The sequence below is a fragment of the Ambystoma mexicanum genome, chromosome 6p (assembly GCF_040938575.1).
Source record: "Ambystoma mexicanum isolate Mex_15411 chromosome 6p, UKY_AmexF1_1, whole genome shotgun sequence".
NCBI classification, from domain to species: domain Eukaryota; kingdom Metazoa; phylum Chordata; class Amphibia; order Caudata; family Ambystomatidae; genus Ambystoma; species Ambystoma mexicanum.
In genome coordinates this window covers 268,232,188-268,256,551 of record NC_090935.1, presented here as the reverse complement: position 1 = coordinate 268,256,551, position 24,364 = coordinate 268,232,188, and the positions used below count along the sequence as shown (strand labels likewise).

General features: G+C 43.0%; 1 protein-coding gene across 5 annotated transcripts in view; it reads right to left on the bottom strand.

Moving 5' to 3' along the window:
- The window catches only part of DCC (DCC netrin 1 receptor), a 1,439,988-nt gene that overhangs the window by 335,249 nt on the left and 1,080,375 nt on the right, over window positions 1-24,364 (bottom strand). For all 5 annotated transcript variants that reach the window (XM_069626983.1, XM_069626984.1, XM_069626982.1 and 2 more), the window contains exon 9: window positions 15,851-16,005. In XM_069626983.1, the coding sequence (XP_069483084.1) occupies window positions 15,851-16,005 (155 nt within the window). The remainder of the gene's footprint in view (window positions 1-15,850; window positions 16,006-24,364) is intronic.

The window sequence follows — 24,364 nt, the reverse complement described above, 5'->3', positions numbered from 1 at the left end:
AGAGGGTGATTATTTGTTTTCCATTTCTATCCAATGTTCAAATTGCACATTGAAAGGTACATTTTGCATGGTAATTGAATAGAAAAATAACTGAAGGAAATTTTGCAAATTGTGATTGCATTTAAAAAACATTCTGACCTGACTATTCTGTAAAGGGGGGCAGGGAGTATTTTGAATACAGCAGAAGTAGCTAGAATTGGATATTCAGGGGTCTTTTAACTAATTTGTTGTACATAGAAGATTCCTCCTGGACTGTCATGCATTCCATCTATGGTGCATGCATTGTTCAGGGTGAATAGTATGTCAGATAGCAGAGCAAGTAGAGCGCTCGATTTGACTTCAGTGCAGAGGATGCAGACACAGCATTGAATCCTGGCAGGGCCAAACTCATCCTTCCGAGGTCCATAACTGAGCACCACATCCACGTGGGTAATAATAAGCAGTGCTCAGATGCCTGGGGGGGAGGGGTGTTGTAGCGCTATATAAATGCTAATTCCTCTTCTTCTTCTTCTTCTTCTTCTTCTTCTTCTTCTTCTTCTTCTTCTTCTTCTTCTTCTTCTTCTTCTTCTTCTTCTTCTTCTTCTTCTTCTTCTTCTTCTTCTTCTTCTTCTTCTTCTCCTCCTCCTTCTTCTTCTTCTTCTTCTTCTTCTTCTTCTTCTTCTTCTACTTCTTCTTCTTCTCCATCTTCTTCTTCTTCGTGTAGATACTTATTGTAAAGTATGTGTTACTAAAGTCTCTATTTCATAACTGTGGACGTGAAAACTGAAGTGACTAGTGTGTTGATTAAGTCTGATCATTTGTCTTTTATGAAGAAACAATTTGTTTATCTGTAATCTGATTCAATTATTTCTATTTGGTTAATTAATATACCTTCTGTGAAACCCTGTGTGTTTTTTGTCCTGAAAACGGAGGGAAGCTGTAAGGAATCAATGTTATTAAATTGGGCATCCCAGATTCTCGAAACAAACTTCATTAGATAAAGGAAAATTGCATGGTTTGGGGTGGGTGGAAAGCTCCTCTGAATTAGACATAACCCAATTAAAACATCCTACAGTTAGGTCATATATAAATGTCCATCATGGGGTCACTAGACCTGCATTGAAACTGTAAGTGTTCAAGTTAATAATGGGATTTGTGGTAACTTTTTAATTTATAAGTTCCCTCTGATGCTAGGTTTCTTTATTCGTGTCGATGGAGGAATATTCAATAAGTGAACCTATTTTATTTCTGCTGGGCATCCACATGTCTGTGTGGTACAAAGAAAACACATTAACCCACTGCCAGGACAGCTCCCATGCCATCCCCCCCGAAACCCCTGTTATTTGCCCAAAAACAACAATTTTTACCTATACCAAGCTCCAAAAATAAAATATGTTTAAAAAAGGCATTTGATCCTTTGGTTTTCGGTCCTTTTGAGTCAAATGTATTGTATTCAACCATTTTTCATTCGACCCTTTGACTGGACACAAAAATATGTGTGTACGTCGAAGAAGATGGAGGAGTGCCTGTAGTGGCCACGCGTACTGTCTGAAATGGCGGGTACCAACACAGGTGAGTACTTGTGTGGTGATTGGAGGCAGGTGCCACAACTGCCCCATACATTGTGCTGCCACTTGTGTGCGGACATCTACTTTGGTGGAGAGTGCTGACAGGTATGTATGTTTTAGAAGAGGAACATTTCATCAATGACGTAGGTTGGAAGATAGCGCAGGTGGAAGTGCTATAAGTGGTGCTATTTGCTGCTGTATAGGTATATGGCGGTGAGCAGGTTGGGTAGTAGTGCTGGCGGTAGTGCTGTGTATGTGGATTGGTGAAGTTGGTGACATGGTCAAATGGATGGTGCACTTATGTATAGCAGTGATAGTGTTGAAGGTGCACGATGTTGGGTACATGAACGTAGGCCATGCATGCAAGAGGGTAGGACTGTAGGACACACACAGCACTAATGCATTTTGAAATGTGCAGCAGCTACAGGCTGGTGCATGGATGGTGCCATTATGTAGAAGTGAGACCGTTGAAGGCAGAGGCATTGTTAGGTGGTGGCTGAGGGGGCTATTGCCCTGGGTCTTTTGGTTGTAGCCCCGGATAGAAGCCCATGAGCTACAACCAAAAGGCTAGATAGCCCCGAGTCCCCACAGTCTCTATGTTAGCATAGCCCCGGACCTACTCCAGACCTAGCACCACCCCTGTTTGAAGGCCTAGACTGTTGGGTGAATGGCCGAAGGCTGTAGGCCGTAGGCCATGCACTCAAGAGGCTAGGACTTTAGGACACACACAGCACTAATGCATTTCGGAATGTGCAGGAGTTACAAGCTGGTGAATGGATGCTGCCATTATGTAGAAGTGAGACTATTCAAGGCGAAGGTGTAGACTGATGGGTGCATGGGCAAAGGAGGTAGCTCCTAGGGCATGCACTCAAGAGGCTACAACTTTAGGACAGAGATGGGTCCAGCACATTTGAAACACAGTACTTAGAAGCTGGTGAATGGATGGTGCCATTATGTACAAGTGATACTGTTGAAGGCGTAAACTGTTGGGTGCATGTGATGTCATCTTTGATGTCATGGGTGTTAGTATTTGCAGTGCACAATGGTAGCGCGAGTTATGGTTGCATAGTGTACCATAACTTGCGAATTTCTGGGGTTTTTAGGTTTTACCTGTAACCATAACGTCCCTGTAGCAACATTTTTCCATTGAATTTCATAGGTTTTGTAGTGGTGCAACTTTACCATAATAACATCCCGTTAACAAGGTTTTTTGTTAGTGATATATATATATAAAACCTTGTAACCTTCAGGTTCTCCTTTACTATGCACTTTTTATTAATAAAGAACATTTGGTGCTACTTGACTTTTGCCGTGCAGCCCTTTATTTGCTAAGGACTGGATTCACTGGACCTGGCTGCTCTTGGGAGTGCATTCCGCAGATTTGGCCCTCTTTTGGGCTCAATTTTCGTTTGAAAATATATATATATATATATATTTATATGTGTGTGTAGATAGATAGATAGATAGATAGATAGATAGATAGATAGATAGATAGATAGATAGATAGATAGATATCGTGAAACAAAAAGCGTATGTAAATCCACTGGGAAAGGCAACACAATGGTATTATCTAAATTATCTAATAGAACTCATGTTCTTTGTCGGAAGGCACTGAAGTAACTTGCTGGACAACATACAGTTCCCAGTAAAGATGGGTTTAATGTCACTTGTACCGAATGAAACAGACATATGTATGCCTTTGATTGTTTCCAATGTCAATAAAAAACAGCAAATGGGGCATCCTCCTTGGCTGCATTGTTGATATTCACCATTGTATTGCTAATCCAATGCTATGAGATCCATAGGGGGGGTATTCAAAATGAGTGTACTTTGTTTAACTCCTCATTGACAGCAAACTCTGATTTTCTGTTTACTTTCACTATGCAATTAATCACATAACATGTTGGAACATCACATGATCTCGGACAAAAGATAATGCGTTATTCAATGTTAGCTCTAATTACACATTTAAAAACAGTCCTGTGAGTTCTTAATGAGCTCCATACTTTCCAGTAAAGCATGAATATTTCCCAGCTAATTAGTTCATCTAATTAAGATACAATGATTGTAAACAAGAACATTTTGCTACCTCACACATAATTCAAAACTATTAAATTCAGAAAAGAGCCAACATATTTTCTTAAGGTAAAAACATAATTTTTGGTGATTTGAGGTTTGTCAATTGATTTCAGAAAAATATAACATTTTCCTACTTCAAACATGATCTTGAACGAGGGTTTCTCCACTCTATATGAATCTCTTTAATGCACATTTTGTTTGTTAGCGTCAGATGTGGCGTATAGCAAACCTTACATACTATAAAATAGCAACACATTTAAAATAGATGAACACAAATGAAAGGAATGATACATTTTTGTTGTAATAAACACTTTGACCGACCTTTGAATAAAAACTGTATTTTACCCCAAAATTCTACAATTGATAGTCAAAGAAATGGGCTTCCCATATATAATGGTTTGACAAAATTCTTTAGTTAGAAGAAATCTTCCATCATGAAGATATCTCTGCGAAAGACACTGACACAGACTGCCATTTCCTAGACACTCTATAACAAGATGTTTCAGAGTTTACACCCAAGACCGTTGCTCACACTTCCAAACATTCTATCGCAATATGGTACTTTGTCCGCCACCCAAGATGTCCAATGTTGTAAGCTGTTTTAATCCAAATGAGCATAAAGAGATGTCTGTGCGTTATGCATGGCAAATAACTAATCTAGTCTTCACCTTTTAAGTACACATGAACACCTTCTAAATATTCAATTACTAAGATCTTTGATTCTAAATGTGAGGTATTTGTGCACCAATCACTTATTAATGCAGTCTTCTTGACTTCCTCCTTGATGATACTCTTATGTTATGACCAGTCATTTAGTATAATGTCAATTTCCTGTAAAAAAATGTCATAATGAATTAAAAAGATAGCCATCTCTTGATTTTGCCCCAGAAGGTGTAGTGCTGTTAGAGTCTGATGTTAACATACAATCCAACTCTCCTGAGTCTTAACAAGGTAGCCAATGACACCAAGCCCAATGCAGATCTGATAAAATGATTTGGAATACCCCTCAGAAAGCTGCAAATCAGTCCTTATATTTGCCCTTTCATCCTATTTAACCAGGTTTGCAAAATCTCTAGTCTGATGTCCCTACCATAAAAGCCAAGGGCACTACCGTCTGCTAGTACACTTTGATTAAAGAAAGCAAAGTAAAGCCTACATATAGGTGGTTAAAATGCTGTGCAGTTCCTAAAAGTAGTCATTACTTTTATTGTGAGTTTATCATACTGTATACAAAGGACCATTATACGATTTCAATGGATGCTGAGATAAGAAACATCTTCAGTTGTCGCAATAGTATTAGTAACTTGTGTCCGTCCAATTAAATGGACCGGTTTGCTACTTTATATACAAACGAATGTGAGGAGATAAATAATCTCTGTCTGTATTTACAACCTTTTAAAGTTTGCATGCTATTTTTGAATGATCACATTTTCCAGGGTAACCTGCTTTTGAGCAAATGAATGACTAGGGTGTGGTGGCAGGCAAGTGGGGAATGGTGAAAAAGGTTGGGTGAGAGAATCAGAATCCCGGGAAGAGTTGAGATGGTATTTCTATAGGCAGATTGTAAAAGGAGTGTCTTTAGGAGAATTTATGAGCAGAACAATGAACCTTTTTTAATTGAGGGTTCTTGTACCAAAGTATTTCTACATATGCAGCACAGTGACCAGAAGTGCTTGCATGGCTGGCTCTACACGTGTAGTTGATGGTAGTGAGAGAATGGTTCGGTCTGTTATCCTCAGACGAGGGAAGGATTTCGGACACAATTTAGTGGCATTTCAATAGTATACATTGGTTCCTTTCCAGCCAGTGCAGATCATTTAGTGCCAGAGAGGTGAGATCAGAAGGCTTTGGGCTAGAGAGACGGTGGGAAGAGGGGTTTTGAGTCATCTGTAGTGTGTGTAGGATTGTATCTGACAGGCTGGCATAGATGCATGAATAGCAGACAAGGTAGGTCATGACAGCTGAAAGGACCACCATCATTTTAATGATCATCTGTAGGAGGAAGATCCTGAAAAGGGATGTTAAAAGACAGATGAAATGAAAATGGTATCAAATGAAACGCTCACATTTCAGTCTTACAGTTGGTGGTGTACCAAGCAGACAGCCATGTTAATGAGCGTAGACCCAGGACTACTAGACTTACCTCCAGAATTTCTGACACTCACACAGTCCTGTTGGCCTCCTTATTTGTTTTCAGTAACTGGGTGAGCAACAGGAAGCTGGGTGACAGATGCCGTCTTAATTAATGCAACCCTAAAGGATAGTAACACACCAGCAGGGAACACAGGAGCGGGAAATTTGTAATCACCAATGAAGTCAGCAGAGGGATGCAGAATCTACCTGATGCATCTTTGCCCTTTCTGAGTATCCACTAGGGTACATTGTTTGCATTAATGCAGTTGACGCCGCTGCTGATAACGATGAAGGCGATGATTCTGTGAAATGACATGTGGTGATTATCCATGTTCCTGAGGACATAATTTAACTGATGAATTCATGACTAGGGGTTAGATAAAGTCTGTTGCAATGTGACAGTACCAAAAAAAGAGACACGTCTGCATAATGACATCACAAGTTTCCAGAATGTGTGAATCCTTCCTCGATTACTAACATCAGTGTGCATGGTGAATTCCAATGGAAAGCTGCCGCATAACAAGTACTTCATGCACAGTGAATATCAGGCTGAGTTATTATTGAAGCTTAGATAAATCAGAGAGTAGTTGAGTACATCCAATGAAAACAATCCGATAAGCTGAGGTTTACGTTGCTCCTCTCACTAACTGTGCAATCTCCATACCTGACACTGGCACCTGCTGACCACGCTTCCTTTTCTTGTTTTGTTTGTGTTGTGTTAACAATATGTCCTGCATATCTCCCCCTCTCCTTCCCCTGGCACTTCTCCCCCTTTCTGCTCCCTGCACTTGCGTGATCTCAGTGTCATTGATCCTAGTAAGATTGTTGTCTTGTTCACTTCCCATGCCTCTTCACACCTTGAAACACTTATAGGTGCGTTATCAATAAAATATATGATATTTCATAACACTAGAAGCGACTTAAATGTCAGTGAACGCTCAAATCGCTCTCATCATGAGAGCCTTAAAAAAAAATCAGAAATGGTGGAAGATTTCCCTATTGAATTTCTCTCCCTGACCAAGGTGCATACCTGTTGGTAATGAGCTCAGTACGATAACTGTACCACTGTCCCTTATTGCATATTCCCCTTTTCAGAAAGGGGTTTAACTTAGTGTGTACAGTTTGCATTATTGAGTGTGAAAACATAAAAGGCAGCCTAACAAATCCTGGCAACAATCACCTTACAGTCAGTTAATTCAGAGGTGTTTATACTGCCTTGCACAGAACTCCAGCATGTGTGCTCCACCGCCAGCAGATATCTGTGGCTCCACTATTGTAATTAGTAGCCCTGCCCCACACTGAACAATGACAACAAATAATACAGCCTCACATATCGAGGGAGGGGTCATTATCCTTGGTGATAATCACTGCTCCAGTCGTCTACAAGGCTATTAGCACATAGTGGTAACAGCAATACATGCTTTGGAGTTTTCGTGCTGAAGTCTAAGCATTACTTTAATAGCGAGTACAGTAAATTGAATGTGCTTTCATTTTGTAGTACTTAAGTCATAAGTTAAGAATTAAAATTGAAAACTTAGTTGCGTTGGAGCGGGTCTAACATGCATTAGGTGTCATGTAAAAGTAAAGGATGTCTCTATAAGAAAGTGAACGCAACATCCCATAGTTGTACTTTCTCTTTGTTGTGTTCAATCGGATGTTGCAGCAAACAAGCTCCTCCAAATGAGGAAGTGTTTTGTGAAAAAAAAATGTCACCTGGAATTGACATTGCTGTTTTTCTGTTGCAGACAAAATGTTCAGAATTCAGTCGATCCGAGTAGTTATTGACTGTGCTCCGAACATTAGGATTGGTTGAGAGGAGGTCAATATTGATCTCCAAGTGCTAATATGTTATATTAAGTGAAGCTGCATACTTTCCTCAGAACTAATGATTCAGCGTGTAGCTATTATTGAACATCGACACATGAGCGAAGTCACCAAAAGGTGTCATGTGCATTCACATATAATTCGGCTGATTTTGGTGGAAACTTTCAGAAGCGCAATTTAATAATGTTGCCCTAAGTGTTTTGGAGCATATTCATTCAGAAGAGTCTCACTTGTAGATTTAAGCAGATTGTACCAGGCTACTCTTGCCTTTTCAAAAAGCCACATGCATGTAGATGTCCACACAAGGTTATTACATGTATGTGAAGAGCGGAAACCTGTCTGTGAAAATGCTAAGTATTTCTGCATGCAGAAAACCCAAATCATTCGAGCTTGGGTTTACGGAAAATCAGAGGCGTTGCTAGTGGGGGGGGGGCTATGGGGGCTATAGCCCCTGGTCTTTTGGTTGCATCCCCGGATAGAATCTCAGGAGCTACAACCAAAAGGCTAGCTAGCCCCCTGTCCCGACAGTTCCGACATTAACGTAGCCCTGGGTCTTTTCCAGACCTATCAACGTCCCTGCAGAAGATAGTCTTTCACTTCAAGATACTTGGTGATTGCTAAAACCCTTCCCTGCAGCATTCAGTCCGCGGCTACCTTCAGCCACTGCACGTGTCTGGCCTACATTGTGTGATTTTTCCATAACTCTGACCCTACTCAACGGAGCTGACAGACCGAGGTTAGAGAGAGCAGTCGCAGCTCGCCAGGCAGCCTTCTTAAGCCTGCAAGAGGAATTCAATTTTCCCAGATAGCGCAGAATTTATTCCAGGTTCACCTTCTGACGCAGCGCGTTAATGGAACTCTTCGGAATCAACATGGCTGCTCTGTGAGTGTTCCCATGTGGCATCAGAAGATTACGCTGCTCTTAAAAGGGTGGGGCGCGGGTAATCCTGACTGTTAAGCCATGGCAGAAATGGTGTGCTCTAAAAGCATGTTTAAGTGCGTGGAGATTAATCTGGGGAACAATAAAACAGGCTTTTCTCTTAAGATGATTCTTACAAAAGCTTAATCTTGTGCTGTCTATATCTTAACATGATCAAGGATACACATGTTCTCTTTCTGTCATGGTGCTTTGCTGGCATTCGATAATGATCAATGTGGCTTCCAGTGAATTTGCAGGAACTGGAATTTCGAAATGACACTTTTTTTGTAAAATAACGAGGTAGTTGGGCAATTAAAGAAAGTACACCTTACCAGCCTTAGTGTGTCCCCACAGCCTTTGACCTCATTCCACTTCACTGTGGATCATCCTCTGAGGCTATGCAGTGCCAACCGGCTGAGTAGCGTAGTTGGGATAGATAATGTGGCGGGGCGGAGGAATGCTCAGAGTATGCCCCAAAGGTAGAAAGGTCTGAACACAGAGTGTCACTGTTGGCTGGAGACAATGGCACCCATTACAAGCCTGGCAGTCTGTAAATAAAGGTGCTGGTATCAGCCTACCGGCACCCTTTTCAGACCGCCAAACTATTAGTGTGCCTGCAGGGCCGTTGCTCCCGGCAGGCCTGACCTGCCTGGAGCACCAGCCTCTGCAGTCATGGTTTTTCACGAAAGCACCGGCACTGTTGGCAAGAGTTCCACATGACCGTGGGAATGGGGACTGACACTTTCTGCCGCCTGACATCCCGTGCCGCGCGTGGCACCGGGATATCAGGCAGCTGAACGTTATAACACGTTGGGCGGCAACCCGCCAGTAGCTACAGCCAAACTCAAAATGAGGCCCAATGCCTGAGAGGAGGCAGATCCATGTTGGAAATAAAGAACAAGGTAAAATAACCGCTACACACAATTCTGCAGGACAACAAAATAAACCCTCCCGCAAAAACGTGAACATAGCTTTAAATAACTCCAAATATAACAATGTACAATTCTTAATGTGATGCCATAGATAGATCTAAAAAACACGTTGAAGAGTGCTGCCTGTGTTTTTTATTTATTTTTCTAATTGTACTTTACTTCCGGTGTATTTATTGGTCTTCTAAAAGGTGGCCAGTAGAAGCTGGATTTGGAATTCATCAAGGCGCCATGCGAGAAATGGGCTTGCAAGGGTAAGGCATGCAGGGGGTGAACATAAGTGAATATTGCTAAATGCACCCTCTTTTTAAGCAATTTAAGGGGCCTCATTACGAGAATGGTGGTGTGGTACTACAAATTGGTGTTACTTCAATTAGAACAATTTTGCCCACAAAGCCATATTGCGATGTTTGAATTGAGGCAGAAGTGCAAATCTCTAGTCCAATGCGGGAGGATTTTTCAGGTAGAGTACCTTAGATTACCTTGAAAATAAAATGAGAGCTTTCCCATGGGTGGAACTATTGCCTGCAGTGAATGGTCTGAATCCCCAATGGAATACAATGGGAGTTTAAAATGGGGATTAACACCACTGCCCTGCCACTTATTATTAGGCAGAGGTATCACCAAACTGAGTGGTGGTAACAGCAAATGTGTACGGCGGTATTTGCCCTGGAAATACTGACATTCTCATAGTGATGCCCTAAGTGCTTGCTCTCGGCATGCCTCCTCTTCCTTCCTGTGATCTGATGCTACCTTCTCTCGACTATTCGCACATATCTCTCCTTAGCCTCCTTTTAGGTGCTTCAGTCTTTACACACGTGTTGCATTAGAGTTGGACCAGAACCTCCGCCCCTTCACAATGACTTGATCAGTCTCATGATGTCCTGTTGGCAGGATCTGCATCACCATTGCTCTTCCCAGCAATCCCTGGCGTCTCTGAAAGCCTTCTGAGTATCGAAGCACCTGCTGTAGTAGATCAAGTACATGGAGATAGGAGGGCACGCGGGTCGCTCGCCTGGGAGTTTGAGCAGCTGAAACTGGGAGCTCTAGGACACCCCACTCACAGGCTCAATACCCTTGCCCAGGCCAACCTACATTTTGATAATTTTTATCCATGAATGCAGGCAGCGGGTTTGATTAGCCATAAGGTGCCAAGTATTTTAAATAATTCTTTACATGTAAGGTGTGAGTTGCTCCATAAGACTTTTTGATTGTTTTATGTTCTGGTGGTTGTAGTCCCGGTATAGGCAACAGACTGCGAAGACACAGCTAAGCATGGCCATTATTTGGAGATGTCCATCCATAGCACTGAGCCCCCCGAGTTGAGGAAGGCATGACATTTCAAGCTGTGGCTAATATATGGGCGAGGTCCAGAAAGCCTGGGACATGTAAACATATCGTGTGATCACATGACTATGGGATGTGGCCAGGACGCTTGCGCTGGGTTGTATTGGAGTCATCCTGCCATCGTGGGTTACCCCAGACGGCTTTATGGGATCTCCTCATCAGTGTTGTGTGCCCTTGGGAAGTGCAAGTTCCCTGCCACTAATCTGCAATCCTCCTCGATGTGTCAAGGTGCTTCATGGTCCCTCTCCCTCTGATATAAAAGAAACATTATAAATCACAGGGGTTTTATATGTTTCTGGCTTGAGCTGGATAGCTCCTGCACTTCCCACTACCTCATCACGAGGTGGAGATTTAAATGATTGCAGTGGAGTCACATGTGCCCCAGTATTTATAAGCTCTCTCACCCTGGAGTGGAATGTTTTAGACTCTGCTGTTCCTCTAGGACCTCTGACCCTCTGACCTCTGAACCAAGTATGGCTCCAGTTTCTGAACTTCTTGCTTATTGGTTCCCTCTTGCACTTTTACCCTGATTAGAAGATGTTAGGCAGAATCATATGCAGTACCCTTTGGGAACACCACACACAATTATGACTACAAGTGCAGGTACAAATTCATATTTGGTACAAGCCTGTACTACACAGTAAAGTGGTAGCGATTGCTGAGCAGCCAGACTTATCTCAAGAGTAAAGTGAGTAGTATCAGAAGTTACACAAAGGACACCAATTACTATGGTTACAGCAAACACTGATTCAGGGTTTCTTAGTAAAAGAATATAAATGTGTTTACACCATCAGTTATAAAACAGTTCACTAATATAAAGCAGCAGAATATCACAATCTTAATACACTACACACCACCCAATCAATTCTGGACAAGTTAAGCTTAAAATGAAGTGTGAGCAAAATGGCACTCCAGCAATTTAAAAAGGGAGAGAAAGACAAGGTTATTAAAAATCAATCAGCACCAACAAGTAATAGGCAGGGCAATCTAGAAAAGGCTTACTACAACTAGGATTCAAATCAATAGGCCTGGGCCAATGTTAATGGTTCAGAGTCTTTGCGGAGGATCACACAGTTCAGAGTAGTTTGCGGATAAGTCTTTGCCAAAAGTTTGAGACGAAGTTGGTTGGAAGAAAGGTTATTTAAAAGAGTAGGGAAGGATAAGCCCTCAGATTAGCGAACAATTTAAAACACTTTCACCACGGTCGGACAGAACGAATGACCGGATTTGAACGGTACCTTAGTAGAAGAAGAATGCTGTAGCTGAGGCAAAAGTTCCTGGCAGGTCCTGCAGGATCATGGTTCCTGAAGCAACTGTCGGACTGACAAGAAGGAGGAAGACTGGAGGATCCTGCACTGCCCAGGGAAGAAACCTGCAGCAGAGCAAAGCAACAACTAAAAGGTGTGCTCCTTAAAACCCAAACAGGGTCCGGTCCTCCTGGCTATCCGGTTTACTGCAGCGATGCAGAGCAAATTCGACCAGGGGAGGGAGGCCTTGCTTGGTGTATGGCGAACTGGTTGATCCCACCAGCTCAAGGGGAGAACATTCCTTGCAGATCTTCCCTGTCGTTAAAGTTTCAGGCAATTCGGACCCGCAGCAGAGTTCCACCGGAAGGTTCAGTATTTGCAGTAGTCCTCTTCCTTCAGCTTCTCTTTGGTTCTCTCGATCCAGTGGCAACTCTGCTTACCAAGTCCCAGAGACCTGCTTTTAAGTAGTTCTCCCCCATTCACACAGCCTGGCTGTCAATCACACCGCAGGGTGCCTGTCCTGGCAGGACAGCCACCTAGCCAATCAAAATAGAGTGTGACTTGGGTCTCTAAGGAGACCATGTGCTTGGAGCCTCAAACCCCTCCCTCACATCCTGTCCACCCAGACACTCAGGCACCTGGCCTGCCAAAGGACAGCAAACAAAGGAACCAAACCTGGTTCGGCGCGCAGAGTAAATCATGAGAAAGACCTTCACAAAAAGAAATGGCAAATAAACCCAGCCGGAACCAAATAAAATTAAAAGTGGTCCAGCGGATTAAAGTTCAAGGCGACCACCATAGCCTCTAACAGTACCAAGGCTATTTTCATAGTCCGCGGTAGGAAAAAAAAGGTAGATACCACTGTCATCAACCAAATCTTAGAGAAAGGGGAACAAAATAGTGTTCCATGAGAAACAGACAAAAAGGGATAACTATTAACCCTTTGAGTACTCTATGGAAGATAGTTTGTACAGGGTCTATAAATTTAAAAGGACTAGTAAAGTCAATGGCAACTTTACGTGTTCTGAGAGACAGTAGTCAGTCTCAGATTATGGAGTTTAAAGTGGGAAGTCTGAAAAAGACAACCCTGTGTCACTGCACTAAAGGTGCTGTGTGACACACAGTAAAAAGATGATGCCTGTGGAGTAGGTGAGACTCCACAGTCTATGAGCACAAAATGTACAACACACAGCAAAACACATGTAAGAGTGGGAAAAAAGGCCCATACTCTTACGAGGTGAAAAAACTAAAGCCTGAACCTTTGTATGTAGCCTGGTGGTTCCAACCAAAGCCTGCTTGCAGGCCTGCTCTTCTTTACTGTAAGTTCTAGCTTGAAGCCTTTCTCTGTGGGTTCCTTACATGGTCCAAGTCCCGGTGTATCTCCCCGCTTTTCATGCAGCCAGATGACTGTTACCATAATACTTTAACAGCATTATCTTCCCTCTTGCTATAATAGAAAGCATTTCTCCAGGACCCTGTTATTGTGATAGCCTTCTATTTCTCTTAGGCTTTCATGACTACCCTGGCCCTGTGAGTGGCTTCTGTAAGTTTATGGTGTTAGTTCACACGTCTGTGTTAGCCTTAAATAAATGCCAGTGTAGGTGGGGCTACCAGCTCATTAGTGCTAGTAACTAGGTGAGGGATACATCTGCTGGTAAGTGGAATTTCTTGTATGTTCTGTCATTGTCTTCTCAGACCATTTGCATTGCTCTGTTCTGTACTTTATTTGCAACATCTGATTTAGTTTTCTTTGACTGAATCACTGATTTCAAGATCCAGTACAGCTTTTCATTAGAACCTTGTCGCAGATTCCCTGTACAGTTTCAGATTCATGAGGCAGTTCCAATCTCTGCAGTTTGGTTACCGGTATCTGTTTCTGTCTGCTACTCAGCATTCACTAACTAAGCGTTCCACTCAGTCATTGGGCCTCATTGCCAGTATTATTTTTTTTCGGCGCCCAGGAATGGCCAATTACCGGGTCATTATGACCTTGTCGGACCCGGTAATTGCCCATTCCTGGGCGCTGGAAAATATTCTTCCCCATTTCCATTTGAGCCCCATAGGGCTCGATGGCAATGGGGAAGCCGGATGCACCGGCACCATTATAAACTGTGCCGGTGCATCCAACATGTTCTGCAGGCGTGTGCCGGTACGGCTGCCAGGTCAGACCTAGCGCCCGCAATGGCACCCGCGAGCATAACTCGTAGTTTGCAAGTCTGGGAACTACGGTACAGGCATGCTTACTGGTACCTTAGTTCCCGGACCAGCAACCTTATAATGAGACCCATTATTTGATAGCCCCCATATATGAGAAGATCTTTAGCCCACTCATCTCACCCATGTAGCAAACAAACTTTACATTCGGTCACTATCAGGCTTGCATGTCACTCACACATTGCTTCTTCTTTTACAATTTCTATTGTATCTGCTAATTCTTGTATTTCATGCTTTGTGCCCTGGCTTTGGTTAATCCTTTAAAGCTTGACATTAAGCACCCCTTGAAACATGGTAATGGTTGCCTCTGCCTATACTAAGTAATACCTGCTATTGGCACACAGAGACGCTGTACTTCTTAGAATGAGTTACATACGTGTAGTAATGTGCATTGATTCAGGCACAATTATCCCCATTTGCACATGTATACAACATATACATGTGTGCAAATGTATTTGCATCTGTGCTTATTGAATACATCCAAGCACGACAAGGCCAATGCACTCAAACAAAATGTATTGTGAAACTGGAGGAATGAGAATGTAATAATACACATGTTTACATCAATGCACATTGGATTCCTATTTATGTTTTAATCGTATGGCCCAATAAATCCATACCCAGTGGAATGGCCTCCCTTCCTCTCTGAAACTCGTGCAGACCGCACCAGGTTCCGGAAGCAGCTCAAGACCTTCCTTTTCACTTCTGCTTCCTCTCTCCCTTGCTGACCTACCTGTCTGCTGCGCTGACCAGTCGCCTGGCCACCCTCTGAACCCAATGGGCAGCAGGCTCCTCCATGACCTGTAAGAACCTGCACTGCCTCCGGCCCTCAATGGGCAGCAGGCTCCTCCATGACCTGTAAGAACCTGCACTGCCTCCGGCCCTCAATGGGCAGCAGGCTCCTCCATGACCTGTAAGAACCTGCACTGCCTCCGGCCCTCCGTGCACTTAGGGGTTGTTTCTGTAACACTACAGTCCCCTGCCTCCTTGCACTACCCAGAGCCGATCCCCCGCTGCACTTACTCAGAGCAATGCTGCCCTGATCGCACTTCACCCGTCCCTCCCACAGGCACTTCTCCTCTCCCCTGCCCCCAGCACTGGGGTGATCTGAATGACACAAGCCCTAATACACTTGTTTGTTTCACCCTCCCTATGTCTCACTACCATGTCTTGTTGCACCTAGAAGCACTTGTGTTCAGACGCGTTATGAATGACGCATCACATTTACATATCACATATAGCTTATTCAGTCACAATTTGGTGGCACAAAGCATCCAATTATGTTATTTCTGCGGATCCAGTTTTCTCATAGAGAGACCGTACAAGGCTATTGTTTTTGGGGCTTCTATTTAGGCTGACCATGTTTAATGGTATGGCCTGGCTGCATTTAGGCGAGGGAGCACCCCCCACAACTGAACATGTATACTGCTCTCAGTTAGAATGGGGGGCGTAATCAAAAGAAAGGTACATTTCAATAGGACTACTCCATTTACGTGTGCATAAATTTAGCCAGCACGGATCATTTGCTTTTGAGTTCTGGCAGCATCGTTGCAATTAACCTTTGCTTCCAATCAGAACGCATGGAAGCAGTGTGGCGTTCGTAATACTTACGCTCCGGCTGTGTCGCAACCTTGGCGGGCAGTGAACTCTCGCCAGGACCCCATTCATTGTAGGCCACCACCCGAAACACGTAGGTCTCCTCCGGGGTCAGATTCCCCACGGTCAGCTGTAGGGATCCCGACTGGGATGTGTTCAGAGCTCGCTCCCTAGACAAACGAAAAGGGAATGATTAGTTTCGCTCTATCGTTCTTCTTAGTTTTAATCAAGCACCTGCCATTAGATAAAAGGTGTTGATGCATCAAAAAGCAAATTATTGACTACAGAAATTAAGACAACCGATTAGTAGCAGTAAAACTATCCACCTATAGTAGCAGCATATTAGCGCCATGTGGCTTAGAAATGGTCATAACATAGCATTACTTAATAATGTAGACAATCCAGTCAAAAGCTTGATTGTTATTTGATGGTTAGCTGGTGCCTATGATATGATTGGTTATTTCTAGCGCGCTTAATACCCCTAGATTTCTAAGTGAGGACCTGTGGCGCAGGATCGAACCTGTGTTGCTCCGTGTCGTCTTGTTTCCAAGGTGAGCACTTTGCCTCTGAGCTATCCCCCCGAAACAAGTAATGGGATGCCCACCAAGTAAAGGAGGATGGGTAACAGTGGGAGCCTGGGAGCACTCTTTCATCATGAACCAATAGCGGAATAACTACATTGGAGTAGAGCTGCGAGTGATGGGTGTGGGTGGGGGTACAGAGAAACATAGGATTTTGCTTTTTAGGTGGAATGGACATACACCTTTGTTGAACATGTTTTAAATGAAAAATATGTTGTGATAACTTTCTCTAATGGAGATTTCGGTAATGTTTATGTTTAGGCAGAACCTATAATGACTCAATTCGGGGTACAGTACTAAATAATAGGATTAAAAGTTAATCTATGATTCAAAGGTGTTATGACTTTCTGACCATCAGACTGTCGTGCTTAGTTCTCAAAGGTTGGCAAATTGACTTTTGACCACCTCTAATTGAGTAGCGGAAACCAATGTGTACCTTCCTAATGAATGGAGGGTGCAGGAAGTGTAGGAGGTGGTAGCAGTGCTGACCGTCCCACCTACTCTATGGCACCCCTGAAGTGTTTCTTAGCTTGCCTCTCCGGGGTGCCTGCCTTATACATGCAGAGGAAGGTGGACGTTGTCTGCAGGAGAAGCCCCGAGGTGGTGTCCTGTTTCCCTGTGCAATTGTACGCTGGTCAACAGGCACGCCTGCCTTCTGCCTGGTAGGTTCTCGCCACCAGGCTGCATGTTGGCACCTAGTCTGGTATAAGGCAAGTGTCCCAGGGACATCATTTGGGGGCTGCTAGAGGTCTCAACTGGGAACCCTGGCATCCCACCTGCATCCCACTGCCTCTGCGAGACCTGTGGGAGTGTTCGGATTTCAAAAATAGAACAATTCTTTTTTTGAAGCCACTCTGATTTCGACAAGAAATTATTTTCCATTTGGGTGCACAGGAGATGTCCTTAGATAGGAACCTCTCCTGTACTTCAATTTGTTTTGTGGAAACACAGTCCACGAAACTGCAGCTGCAGAACGATGCCAAATAATGTCCCGCTCCCTTCAGGCACATGGAAAAGTAACTGGGAGCGAACCTTGGGCCCTGTCTGCCATAACAAAACAGATGTCTGCAGCTACTTGAATGTCTCTGGGCACGTCTGTCTTACTTCCATCTCCAGGTTCTGGTTTGTCTCTGAATATGTGTGTCATGGCTGCAGATAACTGAAATACTGCATCTCCAGTTCGTGGGCCTCATCCCGCTGTCACCTCACTTTTGACAGATAATTAAGAGACCCTACTGGAAAGACACTGATGGCTTTCCTGCTGTGTAGAGATGGGGTGCAATGACACACATGGACAGTTCTGCTTAAATATACATTGTTTTCCAAATGTTTTACTTACTGCATTTGCTGTGCATCTTCACCTACTGTGAGAACATTCTGGTATCAATTGCCTCTTCTTCTGCCCCACACGTTCTATGTGCCCTCTGAGCTCCTTGCCTTCTCTGTATTACTCTACTCCCTCAGCTTCTCTGAGCCCCACCCATTTCTGGACTCGGATTCCCTCACCCACATTTTTGCAATGTGTTTTTATACTCCCCATATGGGTTCTGTGCTTCTCAGGACCCTTTGTGCCCTGTGCTCATTTTTCCTGTTGCCTTCAGCTCTCCGGGTTGTCTATGCCTAACGTTTGTGGTGCCCCTGGTTTTCCTCACCCTCTGCTTGCCCTGTTGTCTGCTGTCCCCATCACTAGTCTCTGAGCCTTCTGTGGTGTTCTTATCTCACTCCTCTTGGTGTCTACTGTTCAGGTTTCTCTCATCCTCTGTTTGTCGTGTTCTTCTGCCCTCTGGATTACATACCAATAATCGTTATTACTTCTAGTCCCACTCTTCCTCATCCCAGTACTTGTCTTTGAAGCACCTTGCCTCATGCATAAGTACTGGGTCAAGGAATAGGGACATTGAGGTAATACTGGGACGAGGAGTTGATTTGGGGGTTAAGCAGATGAGTGTGATAGAAAGAGGGGATATGTCGGAAGGGTTGGGTAGGAGAGGGGTGTGCTAATACATATATGTGAACAGTACTAAAGCAGGCATGATATGTATTAGTGGCTAAACTGGCATTTTGGTACAGCTGTTCTAGCAATCTCTTACTGTGGAATGACATTTCATTTTTACTGGGCATCTATAAAAAGAAAGCCTGATAAGTGTTAGTGCTATTACCTGTCTAGCCTGGCATTTGGGTGCAGTCAGTAAAGCCTTTTCTTACTGTGTCACGGCATATTGTCTGGGAATATATAATGAAGTAAGCATTATACGTGTTTATAACGTGGCTAGAATAGCATTTTGATGCAGCTAGTCTAGCAATTCCTTACTGTGGCTTGCCATTTTGTACTGGGCATCTCTGATAAAGCAATCATGACAAGTGTAATTACCTAGCTAGACTGGCATTCTGGTGCAGCCACTATAGCTTTTCCTTACTATGGCATGGTATTTTTAATTATTTATTTATGTCTAAAGCGCCAGAGCCCGCAGGCATTGGGGCGCTAATGTAGACACAGAAGTACAAACATAGTGACAGGACAAGGCATTCAGTCTTCACAGGTTAATTCCAGAATAGCAAAATGTTTGCAGAAAACATTTGTTTTTAATATTTTCTTGAAACAATTCCAGTGTGTGATTTCCCTGATTGATAAAGGATGAGAGTTCCAAAAAGCTGGGGCCTTAATCCAAAAGGATCTACCTAGACCTCTGGTATTTTTAGATCTTATTTCTTGTATCAGATTCAGATCCAGATCAGATGAACAAAGGTCTCTTGCCAGACAGTATGGTATAATAGTGTTTTTCAAATACTTAGGAGCCTTACCATGCAGAGACCAGTGTATTATAGAACCCATTTTGAAATTGATCTGTTGTGGTATCGTGAGCCAATGTAGATCTTTCCTGATGGTTGTAATATGTGACCTCCTCAAGGTATTCATGGCGATGTGAATGGCATCATTTTGAATTAGCTGGCATGTTTTCACATTGGATTTAGTTGTACCATAAAGTAAGATTTAGTCCAATCTCGACAGAATTATGGCCCAAGCAATAGTTACTGCATTTTTGTTCTTGACGTAGGGGCGTATCGATCGCATTCATCTCAAATAGTTTTGGACATGAGAGTCTGAGTTCATCAACGCTTTTATAAAAACTCCTAGAGTTTACACTTTCTCTTGTGTTTTTAGTTCCTTGTACTACAAAGTTGGAATAGGCTATATCCAATTTGGCCTTAGCCTGAGGAGAGCCAAAGATGAGAAGCTCTATGTTATTACCATTTAGGCAAAGCCAGTTTATGCACAACCAGTTACCAATTGCGTTATACATGTTTTCTAGTGTTCGAGAATCTTGCTGATAGTCGCTGCTTAGTTCGATGACCAATTGTGTATATCGTCGGCATAGTTTGAAAAGAAAACTTCTAATGTCTCCAGTAAAATACAAAATGCACGTATGTACAAGTTGAAAAGGAGGGGCGATAGTGATGCACCCTTTGGTTCTCCATATTTAATATGTGTGGTCGAAGAGGTGGCTTCGCCCCATTTCACATTAGAGACTCTATTAGACAGAAAGAATTTAATCCACTCTACTGCCTTCTCTGAGCAGCTCCCTTGTTGTTGCAAATAATTTGGAAGTCGCTCGTGAACAACAGGATCGAATGCCACTGTTGGATCCAACAGGATCAACATTCCAGCCTTACCCCTAGCCATGATTTACAGCATGTGTTTCTTTAGTTCAGGAAGATCAGTCCGGCTACTGTGTGATGGACGAAAACTGCAATGTCTGTAGTGCAGCTTGTTATTGTTTTCCACAAAAGCTTGGAATGGGTTTGTAGAGGCTTTATCCGGTATTTTTAGAAATAAAATGGCTATTAGTTATTGCACAAAGGTTGTTATGGTTTGTGGGGTCTTGATTATGTTTCTTTGGGATGGGCGTGATGGTCACTTTCTTAATGTCTAGCGGTACTTCGAGATCTGAAAAATATTGTTCTTGGCGTCTATGATAAAGTAGCATGATAAGTGTTATTACGTAGTTAGATTACGTAGTTAGATTGTCATTTTGGTGCAACCAGCCCATCTATGTATGTCTTTCTGCAGCATGTTTTTTTTTTTTACTGTACCTTATCGAAGCTACAGAAAATATAATAAGTGTTATTATGTGTCTAGCATATATTGTGCAGCCATTTTTGACATGTGTTCTGATTGTGGAATTGGATTTCTAATAGAAAAGCGGTAAAATAGCTTGGCGGGTTGAGCACTTGCTGCTGCAATCTATGTGTGATCTGCAGGTTGCAGTTTGGAAACCAGGCAAGGCCAACTCAGCCTTTCATCCTTCTAAAGTTGATAAATAAGTTCCATATTTGAGTAGAATGATAATCATATTTAAATATGTGCTATGTATAGTGCATGGAGGAAAGCACTGTATAAATAACAAATAATTATCATGAATGAACGCATTAATGCTACTGTGCATTGTTGGTTTATTGCATGTATTGGATTCTTGGGTACTGTAATATTGCAGCTACTGGCAATGTAGGGGCTCTACTTATCATATAATGGCAATTCCTGGCATGCAGCTATAACTGTCATTATTTGGAAGTAACTGGACATACAATGCTGAAGTGACATATATATGGCAGTGTCTCAGTCTATGTTGATTCTATTCGGTCTAATCTTATCATATCGTGACCCAATCCATGCAATATGAAGGTAGCACCCTAGTTAAAATGTGTTGGTATCTAAAATATTCTCGCCTGCTTTAGTTCCTAGTTGGTATTTAAAAATAATTACAATTGTGTATTTTCTTTTACGTCTTTAAGCTACTTTCGGTGATGTTACCAAGGTTAAAGAGGAACTGATGCTATCCAGATCAAAGGTCATGTGACATCACTTCCTGTGATGTCATCAGGTGTGCAATGTCACTTCCGCTACCCCAAGCATTTTTGTGAAACGACTTCCCTGAAGCGAGAAGAGACTCCTTTTAACTGGTTCTTTAAACCAAGTCATCTGCATTGACAACAATTTAGCAAGAAGACATTGAAATGCCACACATTAACATTATAAGGATGATACGCTCGAGGGTTAGCAAGCCACTATTTTACAGGCAGAGGTGTTGCTAGGGGGGCTGAGCGGGTTATAGCCCCAGGTCTTCTAGTGGTAGACCGGGATGGAAGTTCAGGGTATACAACCAAAAGGCTAGCTAGCCCCAAGTCCCGACAGTCTCAACATTAGCGTAGCCCCGGATCTTTTCCAAACCTAGCAAGACCCCCGTTTACAGGTAATCCTTGCAATCTGCATTGGACCTGTTGGGAAAGAAAACATGCTCACAAAGTGGCACCCATTGCTATAAGAGAAACGCACAACCTTGCAGATGTTCCATTGTGCTCTCTATACATCTCTACATTGACACCGCGAGTACAGTCCATTTAAAATTGCATAAAAACAGCACAGGAGATGAATGAGAAGAAAATGGCGATTAAAGAAAAGTGCAGCCTGGGAGCATGACTATCATAAACGTTGAACTAATAACTGAATAAAAAAATAAAACGTTTTCATAGAAAAAAATACGGTGTCAGTAAAAAAAAATGTGTCTTCCAGAAGATGATATGGCGAACGACTCAAGCTAACACTGTCTGATTATATTAGGAAACTGCTCAGCTAAGATGGATGGCGCCCGTCTCAGTTTATTAATTTGGATGATATTGTCTCCATTTCAGGCCTTGTATGAGATGGGCTACATTTTTCAATAGTCAATCTGATCTGAAGAAAAAAAAACATCATTGCATGCTGAACCTCATTTACTTTCAATGAGTCTTGCTTGGCAGGATGGAAAAACATTGGGGCATCATTACGACCCGGGCGGTAAGGGATTACTGGTACCGGTAAGGGCACAAGTACCGATAATCCCTTACTGCCCAATTCTGAGGTATTATGGTACCGCAATTTTCGGTACCATAATTACCACCTTCCCCATTCCCATTGAGCCCTATGGGGGCTCAAATGGGAATGGAGAAGGGCCATGGTGAATGGGGAATTACCGCCCCCGCAAACCTTGGAATGGGGTGGTAATTCCGCCATTCACCATGGCAGAATCGGTAGTTTACCGGCGGCAACCATGGCGCTAATAGCGCCATGGTTACTGCCCGGGTCGTAATGAGGCCCATGGTATAGGAACGCTGAGATATTTTTCATGTAGCAGCATGTATTTGTAAAGGGAACAGATATTAATGTTAGCTTCTTTGTTTTCATACATGTAAAACAATTGAGCAGGGAGTACTGATTACGCATAAACAATAGCAGCTTCTTCTGCTTGCAATACGTCTTCTATACTTTCAGGAAGGGCCTGAAGGTCCTCCTCTTCAGACAAGATCTTGCCACTTATGGGAGACCCTCTATCTTCCATTACCCATGCCAGCTAGCTCTGCTGCCCATGCACCCTATATTTGAACACCTCTAGTTCTGACTCCTACATGTGCTGCTCAGTTTCTTCCCAGCTTATGAATCCCATACATACCTAGAAAATGACACTCTAAAAAGATGTGATTTCTTCCCTTATAGATGTAATTTCTCTACTGTCCATCTTGCACTGTTAATATGTTATTTTCAGCATTTGTTCATACAGAAAGGTCGCGGGGGAGCTCTTTACAGAAGGCGCTGTTGTAGCAGTAATATCTAAAATATAGGTCCTGATTCACAGAATCATTTTATAATGGCGCAATCCCATTGTAAAATGCTCTGTAAAACTGCATTTGAGTGAGATAAACATAAAACAGAATGGATTGTGGAGTAAACCTGAACAAAGTGACCCATGCCTTTATGTTAATCCACTGTCATTCAGGTCAGTGTGTGTATCTGCACTATCATTTCTTACTTCCCTAACCTGCCTGAATCAACTTAAAGAAACCTGGTGTCTGCAAGGGGATTTTGGAGAATTGCATGGGAGGTTTGTGATTCAGTGCAGAGTTTTGAAATAAACAATATTTCAATAGAGACAAGAGAAGGATGACTGTCGGAAGAGAGAAAAACAATAGTGGAAAGGTGCCATCATCATAATAACAATGATAATAATAATAAACATAATAATAATAATAATGATTATAATAATAATTTCACAGGTGTATTGGTGTCCTTGCCCCTTATGCATCGTCGGGCCTTGACCACCCACACCAATTCCCTTCAGTGCCTGTCTATCCACAGGACTTTGCATCACACACCCCCTGCCCTGGAGACTCGCACTTCCACCTCCCGCGGCCCAGGCCATTTAGCACTCAACATTCCGAGCACTTCGTCCATGGCTCACCCCCGAGCTTGGACTCCCTAGCACTTACCCCCTCTTCCTTCTTCCTTTCTGCACTTGCACGTTCTGAATACTAACATGGCATAGTAGGTTTGTTCCTCTACCTTTGCTCTTAATATGTCATTGTAATTGTATTTCACACCCTCCCTCCCTGCCATGTGGGTGCTTTCAAACAGTATATTCTTATTGTATAAGCGCCTAACAAGCAAACAATAAATAAATATATACATAAATAATAATAATAGGGTGCAGGGGTTATTTGCGGAGTTATACATTGTTGAGGTGGACAGCATATTGAACTCTACAGCAAGATGTCTCAGTTTGTGAATGCAAGTCAATGGGCCTCATTACGACTGTGCTGGTCCGGAAACACTGGTGCTGGTAAGACTATCAGCACCGGTGTTTCTGGATTGGCACAGTACAACTCTGCGAGCGGGTGCCATCCGACCAGCCAGGGTCAAACCTTGCGGGCAGAACGCCACTCGCCCACAGAGTTTCAAGGAAGCACTGGCACCGTTATTAACGGTGCCAGTGCTTCCGTGTTCCCCATTCCCATTGAGTCCTATGGGACCCATTGAGTCCTGAGTCCTATGGGACTCAATGGGAATGGTTAATTACAAAATTACCGGCACCTGACTTCCCAGCCACTGGGAAGTCAGGTGCCGGTAATTCATTACAGG